Genomic DNA, 12968 nt, shown 5'->3' with positions numbered 1-12968 from the left:
CCCATCACATCACAGACATCTTCTGTCCACTCTTATGGTCATAATTTCATAGAAAATGCACACCTTCTACTTTATAACAGGAGTCAGTCAGTTGAGTATTAGTAAAAGACATATTTCTGTGTTCTTAAATTTAACTTTGATCTTTTTGAAAAAGATTTATTTGAGAGAGAGAGAGAGAGAGAGAGAGAGAAGGAATGAGTGGGGGGAGGGACAGAGGGAGACAGAATCCTCAAGCAGACTCTCTGCTGAGCGTGGAGCCCAATGTGGGGCTCGATCTCATGACCTGAGCTGAAATCAAGAGACAGACACTAAACTGACAGAGCCACACGGGTGCCCCTAAATTTAACTTAAAAATCAATGTTTGGGGGGCGCCTGGGTGGCTCAGTAGTTAAGCATCTGCCTTCGGCTCAGATCATGATCCTGGGGTCCCGGGATCGCGTCCCGCATCAGGTTCCCTACTCAGCAGGAAGCCTGCTTCTCCCTCTCCCACTCCCCCTGCTTGTGTTCCCTCTCTCACTGTCTCTCGCTGTCAAATAATTCAATAAAATCTTTAAAAAAAGAAAAAAAAAATCAATGTTTGTAGGTAGGGGCACCCGGGTAGCTCAGTTGGTTAAGTGTCTGCCTTCAGCGCAGGTCTTGATCTCTGGGGTCCTGGGATAGAGCCCCATATTGGGCTTCCTGCTTGGCAGGGAGTCTGCTTTTCTCTCTCTCCCCACCATCACTCGTTCTCTCTCTCTCTCAAATGAATAAAATCTTAAAAAAAAAAAAAAAATCAGCATTTGTAGAGAGAAAAAAACCCTGACCGATAAACAGCATTCCTTATTTATTCTAGTATAAGAAAACATTCTTCATTCCAAATGTGGAAAATATAGAAAGCAAATTAAAAGCTGGACCTAAGGGGTGGGTGGTTCAGTCACTAAGTCAGTCATTAAGCGGCTGCCTTTGGCTCAGGTCATGATCCCAGCGTCCTGGGATCAAGCCCTGCATCGGGCTCCCTGCTCAGCGGGGAGCCTGCTCTCCCTCTCCCTCTCCAGCTTCCCTGTGCCTGTGTTCCTTCTCTCTCTATCATAAATAAATAAAATCTTAAAAAAAAAAAAAAGAGCTGGACCTCAGTATGTCTTCAGTACAGTGGTATCTTGGGGAGGCTGGGTGGCTCAGTTGGTTAAGCGTCTGCCTTTGGCTCAGGTCATGATTCCAGGATCCTGGGATCGAGCCTCACACCGGCCTCCCTGCTCGGCAGGGAGCCTGCTTCTCCCTCTCCTGCTTCCCCTGCTTGTGCTCTCTCTCTCTCTAATAAATTAAAAAAAAAAAAAAAAAAGAACAGTGGTATCTTTGAGAAAAGGTTTAACTGAAAGCTCCATATGGAAACAATTTAAGATTGAATTTCAGCTGGGAAGAATCCCTTAACCACTTATCCCCTGACCTCTGAGATAGGATTTATTCATTTAAAACAACATATGACTTAATAAGATCACAAAGTAAAAGACATTTATGAACTCTGACTTTAGAGTATTTTTTTCATTGATGTAAGAAAGAAAATGAATAGAAAAACTCACAGTAGCCCAAACGGATCTAGAGTCCATGATTTCCTCTGATCCCGTAACAAATATTTCAGATAAATAGGTTTTATTTACATAAAACTGTAACTAGACACTGCTAGTTGGCTATTATGTGGGTCACCCGGTTTGAGCAGGAATAAGGGACCGTTGTTAAGTATCGCCATCTGTTAGCAAAACATCTACACTCAACCACCGGATCCCAGGGTGAGATGGGTTCTTAGGGGAAAAATCGTGTAAATCATAGAGTTGAGTCTGGTCCTTGAATGAGAGAATATTCTAGGACAGCTGCGTCCTGGAGCTGATCACTAACCCTGCCTTTCTCATTTTTAAAAATAAGTTTCATTGTGACACAATTCACATGCCATTAACGTCACCTTCTCAGTATATTCACAGAGGTGTACAATTTTCATCAGTATCTAATCTTAAAGTATTATCACCTTAAAAAAAGGAACCCTATACTCACATCCTGCTCCCTGTCTTCCCCAAGCCCTGACAACCATCAGTCTATTTTCTGACCCTATGGATTTGCCTATTCTGGACATTTCATAATGTGGTCTTTTGTGCCTGGCTTCTTTTACATAGCATGATGTGTTCAAGGTTCACCATGTTGTAGGGCTCCCACTTCATGCTTTTCCATGTGGTTATCCAGCTGTCTGGTGCAGTTCATTGAAGACACTATTCTTTCCCTACTAATGAGTCTCTCCTGTGCTCTCCTGTGGCAAATCAAGTGGCCACAGATGCCCGAGTGTATTCATGGACTCTCAGTCCTCTTCCGGCACTGGCCTCATGTCTGTCCTCCCGCTAGTGCCCCACTGCCTTGACTACTGTAGCTTGGCAATAAGTTTCATATCTGGGAGGTCTGACTCCTCCAACTTAGATCTTCTCTCCCCATACTGTTTTGGCTACCTGGGGCCCCATAACGGTCCCATATAAACTTTTCTTTTTTTTTTTAAGGCAAGACAAACTTCTGAACATCTAAATAGAAGAGAATGGAATTAAAGCTGAAAGGCACAATCCAAACAAAGGAAAAGGAAGATACAGCAGCAATAATAAACGGAATCCAATTTTCCAGGGTCAGGATGTGATGAAGAATATACTCGTACTGGCAGAAGTTTTGTTTTACAGAAATAAGGACGAAAAATCAGTCGTCAGAGGCCCAGAAACAAAAATGTCAATGAAACTGCTACAATGAACCCTTAACATGTATTCATACTCTTCAAGATTAGTAACTCTCCAATGAATTAGTGGGTACTTCTAGCAACCACAGCTGACCCATGAACAACAAGGGTTTCACCTGTGTGTGGGTCCACTTATCTGTGGATTGTTTCAATAAACACAGTACCATAAATGTCTTTTCCTTACGATCTTCTTAATAACATTTTCTTTTCTCTAGCTTTCTTTATTGTAAGACTACAGTATATAATACATATAACTTACAAAATATGTGTTAAGTGCCTGTCTGTGTTAACAATAAGGCTTCCAGCTGACTATTACTTAAGTTTTGGGGGAGGCAAAAGTTACATGTAGATTTTTTTTTACTTTGGGATGGGGGGGCGTGTTAGCTCCCCTACACAACCCCCCTTGTGTTGTTTAGGTCAACCATAATTTTATGCAGATATCGCATTCTAGAGTTCTATAAACTCCCAGAAGGCAATGCTTATTTAAAGTCTTGGATGTGAAATAATAGCATGTTACGAGAATATCACAAGATAAGAATTAAGAGACCATAATTAAATTCAGTAATTATGAGCCCTTCCTACATGCCTGGCTGTGGTACATCCTGGAGATATAGAACAAGCAAAAGAGACTTAGTCTCTGCCCTCAAGATTTATCCCGTGGAGAAGACTGCCTTCAAATAATTCCAGATGGGAAGGATTTACTAAGGGAGAATCTTAAGAGTCCAAGGAAATGGCAAGGAAGAGGACTGGGGAATACCCTTGAGCAAGTTTCCTTTAAGTGGAGATGGGAAGAATCTGTAGGAGTCAGCCAGCCAAGGAGAGAGAGGACTCAAGAAAGAAAATTCTAGAGAGACAGAACAACATGTAAGAAGGCTTATAGTAGAAACAGCTAGAGTGAGACAGTTGTAGAGGCCATAATAAGGGAAAGTGTGGAACAAGACAAAGCCATAAATTCCCCACAGCCCTGATCACACAGGGTCTACTGGGCAATGCTAATGGTTTTGCTTTTTTGGGTGGGTGGGGGTAATTAGCAATATTTTAAGCAGCATCGCATACTCCCTCCTCTATTTTACCAGTTAATACTTCAGGTGCTCAAAGAACTTCAGGATCAATAGATGATCAGTTTCATCTGATATTCAGGCCTCCTTAGCATACATATATTTACATCAAGGTGAGAGTGTCTACTTACAGTGTCAAGTATTTCTTTGGTATGAGCTGCGGACAGGCAAAACCTGGCTCTGGACTCAATAATTGGAGTAGCAGGAAATCCCACCACAACTACACCAATATTCCGCTTCAACATCTCCCGTCCAAAGGCGCTGCGAGGGGAAAACAGGGTAAAGAAACCAGGAAGAGTAATAAACCACAGTACAAAGGTCTTGTGGTCCATGATTTAAACTCTTAGGTGATACAGACACTGGAGACTTCTATTAGGAATCTCCTCTAACTTCTTTGTAAGTTAAAATTACCTCGGGGTGCCTGGGTGGCTCAGAGGGTTAAGCCTCTGCCTTCAGCTCAGGTCATGATCTCAGGGTCCTGGGATCAAGCCCCACATCAGGCTCTCTGCTCAACGGGGAGCCTGCTTACCGCCCCCACCCCCTCTCTGCCTGCCTCTCTGCCTACTTGTGATCTCTCTCAATCAAATAAATAAATAAAATCTTAAAAAAAAAATTGCCAGACTTAGGGGCACCTGGGGGTAACTCAGTCAGTTAGGCAGCTGAGTCTTGATTTTGGCTCATGACCTTGGGGTCCTGGGATTGAGCCCCACACTGGAGCACTGTACCTGGCTTCACGCTCAGCAGAGAACCTGTCTCCCTCTCCCTCTGCTCCTCCCCACTGTTGGCTCATGCACTCAGGCTCACACACATACACACCCTCTCTCTCAAATGGATAAATCAATCTTAAAAAAAAAAAAATTGCCAGACTTCTTCAATTCAATCCTAAAGTGGTCTTCTCGCAAATGGTCTCCTTCACAAAGGTGAAGAATATAGTTGTCAGAGACCTATTTTTAACAGGGCTTGCCTAAACTAATTGGCCGTTACAGCCTTAAAGTGTTCTGACATGTAAGAGTGGTTCAGAGGCTTCAAAATGAACATGAGTTTACAATCTTGTCCTTGAATGTTAGGTTTGGCAGTTTAAACAATTTTTTTTTAAAATTTTAAATATTTATTTATTTATTTGACAGAGAGAGAGTGTACAAGCAGGGGGAACTGCAGCCAGAGGGAGAAGCAGGCTTCCGGCTGAGTAGGGAGCCCGCTTCTACCTCTGTCTGCTGCTCTCTCTGATTATGCTCTCTGACAAATAAATAAATAATATCTTAAAAAAAAAAAAAAAGATTAAGGATGGAGAGGATCTGCTGTAACACTGATTTCTTTCTGCTGGCAGAATGGCTGACTAGCATTAGCTCTAGACTAGGCACTTCTTTTTTACCCCCTAAGTTTATTTATTTCTGTGATCTCTACACCCAACACGGGACTTGAACTCACCACCCGAGATCAAGAGTCACATGCTCCTCCGACTGAGCCAACCAGGTGTCCCAAAGACCAGGTATTTTTTTGACTGACTTGAGTGTTTAGCCATCTTTGGAATTTAGGGTTTCCTTTGGTTTTATGAAGCAACTTCATCCCCAGGCTTCAGCTGACTGCCCAAACTCCACAAATCTTGTTTAACTCCCCACCCCAGGCCAAACTGGTGGCATGGGACCTTATTCCATATACGTATCTTGTCTAAACGACACAATTCTAACTTCATGTACATTTTATTTGCTAATTATGTTGTTTCTTGACTATTCCCTTAGGCTGCTATTTTTTTTTTTAAGTTTATATAAGTAATCTCTATCCAATGTGGGGCTTGAACTTAACCTTGAGATCAAGAGATCAATGGTCCTCCAACTGAGCCAGCAAGGCACCCCTTCCCTTAGCATTTTAAAGCATTTGTTTGACAATAAGAAATCTCCCCCCATTTTAATTACCTGAGTAACTAATTACATAAATGCCAGCCTTTCCCCCTTCTTTCTAGTACTTCCTCTGACCCTGACCACCCTGCATCTTCAGCGGACTCTCCCAAATGGTCTAGTTCTTTCTTCCGTCTGCCTCACCCTCTGTAAATCTTAATTATAATGCACACAGTAGTTTCCCCTGCAGAGCAGGTTAGACCCAGTTCTCTCTAAAGAAACAGTTCTAGACTAAGTCCTGCAGATCAGACAACTCTACATTTATGATAATTCCATTTAAAGGAGAGAAAACCCTATACACACCTCTGCTTTGGTTCCTTCTCTCCATTCCCTCTGAAGACCAAATACACATACGCCTTCCTACTGAAAACTGAACTCTTTTCCTCTCAGTGGCCACCTTTTCCCAACTGCCCTCTTATCATCTTTGGAATCATCCTACTTCTAGGCTCCCCGCTTTAGTTTCCCCTCCTAGAGATCCACTTCGATGAACATTTACTGAGTGCCCTCTGAGTGCCAGGGATTCTGGTGGGCCCTAGGGATTCAAAGATGAATAAAAATATTTGCTCCTTTAATGAATTCCACTAAACCTGAGAAACGATCCTCATCCAATTTTATATTGAAGATCCAGTCAAAACTCACAAATCTGAAAAGATGTGCAGTTTTTTTCTTTTTTTAACAGACTACACTAAGCAGATAACTCCTTTCTTTTATGTTTCTGATGCAGTTTTGCATGCACTTGATTTGCAAGTAATTGTATTTGCTCACTTCCTATTACTTTTCAAATGTCTTCTGGTTTGGTTACACCCAGACCTCTCAAATATACTGGAAGCTATTGCAGGGCAAGGCTTTCTGTTATACATGAGGTGCACAACCCAAAGAAACTGGTGTAGGCTGCACCTTGGGTAGCCACGCAACCACTCGCCCTGACCTCGCAGCCCCCCACTCAGCCCCGGGGCACTGCATTTCGGCTTCACGCACCTTCTTGCTATTCCTCAGTCGGGTAAGCATGTTCCTGTGTTCCGGGCTCCGCACAGAGCTTCTCTCTCCGAGTGGCTAACTCCGCTCCTTCAAGTTCAGATGTCATTTTCCCTTCCCCGCTCCCTCGCTCCTCACTGACCTCCCCGTTTCATACCGTCATCTGCCTGCCCACGGGACACTCTCAATCCCCCATACCCTGCCCTACTGTTCCCTCTAACATGTAACGTCTTCTAACAAATTACGTAACTCATTTACTACATTTGTCTGACTCCTGCCCCATTAGAACATAAGCTCCCCAAGGGCAGGGATTTTTGTACTTGTGTTCTGTCCACTGATCTATCCCAATCTCCTTGAAGAGAGCATTAAACTCAATATGTTTAATGAAAGACTAACAAGTTAACATGTCTTTCAAATTAGAATCCACTAACCCGGAATCCACTAATTTGGAATTTCTAGTAAATCTCGATGGTTAACATAGTGAGGCCCAGACAATATTTCCCAACAAAATACACAAGCCTGAGTCTAATATCACAGGAGCCCTAAGTCTAATGAGGCCAGTCTATAGCCCGCAACAGAACGTACCCAATTTTGGCCGGCATATAGAGCATCAAAGGCACGACTGGAGAGTCTTCATTCCCATAGATGATGAAGCCCATCTCTTTCAGCCGTCTCCTGAAATACCTCGTGTTTTCAGCTAACTGCTGGATACACTCTTTGCCTGGAAAATCATGAAGAAGAAAACACAAAGTAATACTAAGAAAAAAAGGAGTGGAAAAAAGATAGCCATCTATCTCCATTTTATCAATCAGTCCTGTGTTCGGTTCTTCATTTCTAACACAAAATATTTTCACGTAACGAACTGGAGGAAATATAAACAAATCTTGCTTTGTGGTTTGTCACAGCAGGTGTTCCCGGCAGATTTTGTAATAACATACAAAATGAAGTTTAACGATTAGCATTGTCTTGGCACGTTAGCATCCTTAAACATTTTCACTCTACCATCCCTTCAGTCGTTCTCTTCATTTCATAGATGAGGTGACTCTCACAAAGGTGGTGACTGGCCTGTGGTGACACGGTGATAAGGTGAGACTAGAATCTAGGTCTCTCATCTTCAATATTCATTCCAGTGAACCGCGCTGCAAATAATTTTACACATACGACCAGATATACACCCATTAGAGCCTGAACTTTTCCTCTTAAGAGTTTGATTTTAGGGGCGTGTGGGTGGCTCAGTCAGTTAAGCAGCTGCTTTCAGTTCAGGTCATGATCCCAGGGTCTTGGGATCAAGCCCCGAATCAGGCTCCTTGCTCAGCAGGAAGCCTGCTTTTCTCTCTGCCGCTGCCTGCCACTCCCCCTGCTTGTGCTTGTTCTCTCTCTCACTCTCTCTGTGTCAAATAAATAAATAAAAGCTTAAAAAAAAAAGACCTTAATGTGGATGGTATTTTTAAAAAGTTTGATTTTATGTCACCATCTTCCTAAAACTTCTATCAGACAGCAGTAGTGTATCCGTAGTAACATAAAATCATATTCTTAATCTTAGTTTATTCATCTTCCCTAAAATAAAAATGGTTAAAACAAACATTTCTCAAACTCCTAACTAACTAAATATTTGGACTGGGTTTTGACATTATGGCAGGTCAGTCTATGAAAAGACACCCAAACAATCACTCTGTTCTGAAGAGAAAGCCTAAATTTGAAACATCAGCTTACAGAGGGCCAAGAACTGTTTTAGGGTCTTCTCGACCACGAACACTCACAAACAAGGAAAGGTCGCAGTTATTTTCTCATGTATATTAGAAAGCCAACAAATTCACATTTTACAAAATACAAATATCATAAAGTTCAAAAGATAAGTTAATCAGTTGGTCAGAAATACAGGTGGCCAGCAAACATCCTTACAATACCAACTTATCCATCCATTCACTAACGAAAAGCTACCCTGGATAAGTCTGCTACGAATAACCCAAAGTTGATACTTTGTGCAAATAAATTCAAGTTGACTTCAATTGGCTCACTGTGAGCGCTGAAGAACGCCACTTCAGTTAACGAGCCCTGTCTCACAACAGTAAAGCAGGCATTAAAGTGCGTTACACTTCCTTATGTTGAGAATTGATGAGCCCTGTGCCCAAGTTTCCCCCCAGAAATCCCTATACATGCTCACTCCACGTTTAGGAAAAAAGAGACTTCTACTTCTGGCCAGGATAGAGTACCCAGAACCAGATTTTACCTTTCCGCTGTCAACAACAGAAAATTGAACAAAGCACACAAAACAAAATGTATACAAAATGTTTTTCAAACACCGGGCCATGGACAGCGCCGGACTGTGCTGTTAGAGAGAAGGAAAACAAAACATGAGCCTCTGGATTGCTCCCTAACTGGCTGGAGGCAGGTCCCAGGCTGCCGCCCAGGGAGAGGAATCTAGTCTGGTCCGGTGAGGACACGAGATCAGCGTTGGGGATGCTAAGGCAGCTAGGATTTCTCAGGCAGGATACAGGAGAGGAAAGAGGAGCAGAGAGAGGTGTGGGGTCTGCAGCAGGGTCCCCCTGAGCCTTTGGCAGAGTGCCAACTGGCCCGCATGAGAAGAAACCACCAGGGGCTGGGGAAAGAAACACCAGAGTCAACAGTTCCCAGGCTCAATCGGAGTTGGTGACAGTTTGTATTTTCACCTCCCCAAATGGGAAGACCTCAGATCACACTAGTCGTGGAACGAAATTAGCTTTAGACTAAAAGTTGCTGTGGATCTATCCTGACAAACCTAAAAAGCAAGTCTGGAAGGGATCCAACTGATTCGAAGAACAGAGTCCAATACTACCTAAAGGAATACAACAAAGTGCAGCCCCCGATAATGTGAAATTTACATCTGGCAGACAATAAAAAATTCCACGCTTTCAAAGAAACAGGAAAATATGACCCATCAACCAGGAGATAAGTCCATCAACAGAAACGGACCAGAAATAACAGAGTATCGGCAGACAAGGATATACAAAATGCTATCGTAAATACCCTCCATACATTCAGAACGGTGGAGGAAGCATGATAAAGGGAGACAGGAAATATATAAAAAGGAACATACAAGTGATACATGCAACAATGCTGATGAATCGCAAAAGCATTGTTACACAAAATAAGCTAGACACAGATTACACACTGTGTGCATTCATTTATAGGAAATCCTAAAAAAGACATAATTATAGATCCAGAAAACAGAGTAATGATTGCCAGGGAGTGAAGAGAGAGGACTGACAGGACAGGGGTAGGAGGGAACTTTTGGCGGGGCGGGGGGGGGGGTATGCGACAAAAATATTCTATCCCTTGATTGTGGTATGGTTACCTGACTGTATACATTTGTCAAAACTCATGGAATTATACACTTAAAACTGGTGAACTGTACTGTATACAAATGATATCTCACTAAAGATGGTTTTTTAAAAAATTTAGTGATACACCTGCATATTAGTATATATTATTTTTTTCTGCACCCACTTTATTATTTTGCAACTTGCTACTTTTTTCTCATCACAAACCAACTAGTTAAAAAAAATATTTTTTTCTCATTCCAAGAATATCAGAAAAATATCAAGGAAAAAAAGAAATTTTTTTTTTTTTAAAGATTTTATTTACTTATTTGACAGAGATCACAAGTAGGCAGAGAGGCAGGCAGAGAGAGAGAGAGGGAAGCAGGCTCCCTGCTGAGCAGAGAGCCCGATGCGGGACTCGATCCCAGGACCCTGGGATCATGACCTGAGCCGAAGGCAGAGGCTTTAACCCACTGAGCCACCCAGGCGCCCGGAAAAAAAGAAATCTTAAGGATGTAGACCATAACTTTTTCTCCCCCCCCCTTTTTAAAAAGATTTTATTTATTTGAGAGAGAGAGCAGGCATAAGCAGAGGGATCGGCAGAGGGAGATGGAGAAGCAGGCTCCCCAACGAGCAGGGAGCACAACGCGGGGCTTGATCCCAGGACTCCAGGATCATGACCTGAACCAAAGGTAGAAGCTTAACTGACTGAGCCACCCAGGTGCCCCAGACCTTAACTTTTCTAATTATTATATCATTCTAAGCAAGTTTTCTTTAATGAAAGCAACTGAACATCTGTCTCACTATTCATCACCGCCTGCTCCCCGGCAAGAGTCCCAGAAGAAAACAGACCTAAAACGACACTCACATAACACAACCTGAAGATACTGGGAACAGGCATTTAAAATCTCCAATTTACACATCCCCATTATTGTTGAACAGTCTCCTTTGTAAAGATACACCACCATTTTTCTGTTTGTTTATCCACTCACATGTTAATGGACATCAGAGATCACCAACCTTCATCTTGGCAGCTATAAAGTTTAGATTAAAAAGAATTCTCTCCTTAACATATATTTAAATATCCTAGTCACTCTGGAATTGAAATAAAATTTAAAAATAAAATGAAAATAATAAAAGAAGAATTCACACCTCAATTTCATTTGATCCTAACTGCTTTTAGATGGGCATAGTAAAAAAGCATGTACTATTCATACTTTACCCATAAAGAAACAGGCCCAAGGATATTAAATTATTTCTCTCTAAGGCCTCTCTTTCTGGAGGCGGATCAAGGTATTCTGATTCTGTCAGTGCTTTTTCTTCTACACCACACCAAGCAATCAGGTATTTTTCAAAATTTAAAGTGTTCAGCTCTTTATTGGGTAAGAGTATCTGAGTCTTATTTTTAAAACAGCACTTACTGGCAAATGAATGGGGTTGGGATGAATGAGCCTAAGGAGACACAGGGTAAGTATGAGACAAGTGAAAAGCAGTTCTTCCAATAAACTCGGCCAGACCAGCAAACGGCAATCACTGCTGGTGAGTACAGGAATGAAGACTGGAAGTGTCAAAGAAAGAAGTCAGCTCAATCAGAAATGGCAGTCGCAGTGAATCACACGCATTAAGTGGTCTATTTAACCTACGAAAGTCGTAGCCTGAACCATGACACTGCCAATATTTGACTATTTGTGACCTAAAAATGACAATTTCTTGTGCTTCAACCTAATAATTTCAAAGACAATAACAGGAAAACCAGACAAATAATTGTAGACAATTCAGTAAGCACTGGCACTTATACATCCTGGGAAGTAGTTACATAGTTATTCTTAAGGTGATGCTGAATTACAAAGACAACACAGTTACCCATTTTGAATTAAGTATCATCTAAAATACTAGTTAAGAGGCACCTGGGTGGCTCAGTTGGTTAAACTTCTGTCTTCAGCTCAGATTCTGAACACAAGGTCCTGGAATCCAGCCCCATGTTGGCTCCCTGCTCAGTGGGGAGTCTGCTTCTCCCTCTACCCACCCCACATTCCTCTTCGTGTGTTAGATCTCTGTCTGAAATAAATAAAATCCTTAAAAAGGTAAAATAAAATACTAGTTAACACTAATGCCAAGAAGTGTAATCACTACTTAAGTCCACTCTGCTAGCTCATTTCTAAGGAGTTTTCTTACCACAGAGTTGCAGCAAGTTATAATGGGCTGGAAGAATGGTCTAATTGCAATTTCTTTTTCTTTCTTTCTTTTTTTCTAAAGTAATCTCTACACCAACGTGGGGCTCAAACTGATGACCCCAAGATCAAGAGTTGCATGTTTTACCAAGTGAGCCAGACAGATGCCCCTCCAATAGGGATTTTTTTTTTTTTTTTAAAGATTTTATTTATTTATTTGACAGAGGGAGAGACAGAGAGCACAAGCAGGTAGAGAGGCAGGCAGAGGCAGAGAGAGAAGCAGGCTCCCCGCTGAGCAAGGAGCCCGATGCGGGGCTCGATCCCAGGACCCCGAGACCATGACCTGAGCCGAAGGCAGCGGCCTAACCCACTGAGCCACCCAGGCGCCCCTCCAATAGGGATTTAAAACATGTGAAGTGTAAAAAGATTTAGCCTTATTGAAAAAAAAAAATCTTAACTCTTAAAACGTCTTTATCCTTTTAAGAACACAGATGGTAATAGAAGAGGTCAGCATTCTTCTCTACTTTTCAAACAAAAATCTTTACTTTTTTTTTAAATAAAATTTTTAATTTATTTATTTGACAGAGAGGTCACAAGTAGGCAGAGAGTCAGGCAGAGAGAGGGGGAAGCAGGCTCCCCACCTAGCAGAGAGCCTGACACGGGCTCGATCCCAGGACCCTGAGATCATGACCTGAGCTGAAGGCAGAGGCTTAACCCACTGAGCCACCCAGGTGCCCCAATAAATCTTTACTTTTAAGGATGATAAAAGCCATCAAAGCAATTCTGAGGAAAACCTGTACCCTGATTCTCTTGAACTTTACAACTAAGCCTCA

General features: G+C 42.1%; 1 protein-coding gene across 1 annotated transcript in view; it reads right to left on the bottom strand.

Moving 5' to 3' along the window:
• SPTLC2 (serine palmitoyltransferase long chain base subunit 2) overlaps window positions 1–12968 on the bottom strand; it is a 108044-nt gene that overhangs the window by 2689 nt on the left and 92387 nt on the right. The window contains exons 10-11 of the mRNA XM_080809322.1: window positions 7251–7386; window positions 3927–4056 (exon numbers count right to left, since the gene is read on the bottom strand). Of these exons, the coding sequence (XP_080665448.1) occupies window positions 3927–4056; window positions 7251–7386 (266 nt within the window). The remainder of the gene's footprint in view (window positions 1–3926; window positions 4057–7250; window positions 7387–12968) is intronic.

This window comes from Martes martes, assembly GCF_963455335.1.
Source record: "Martes martes genome assembly, chromosome: 7".
In the NCBI taxonomy this organism is placed as follows: Eukaryota; Metazoa; Chordata; class Mammalia; order Carnivora; family Mustelidae; genus Martes; species Martes martes.
The sequence above is the reverse complement of the archived record's forward strand: the minus strand, read 5'-3'. Positions and strand labels throughout refer to the sequence as shown.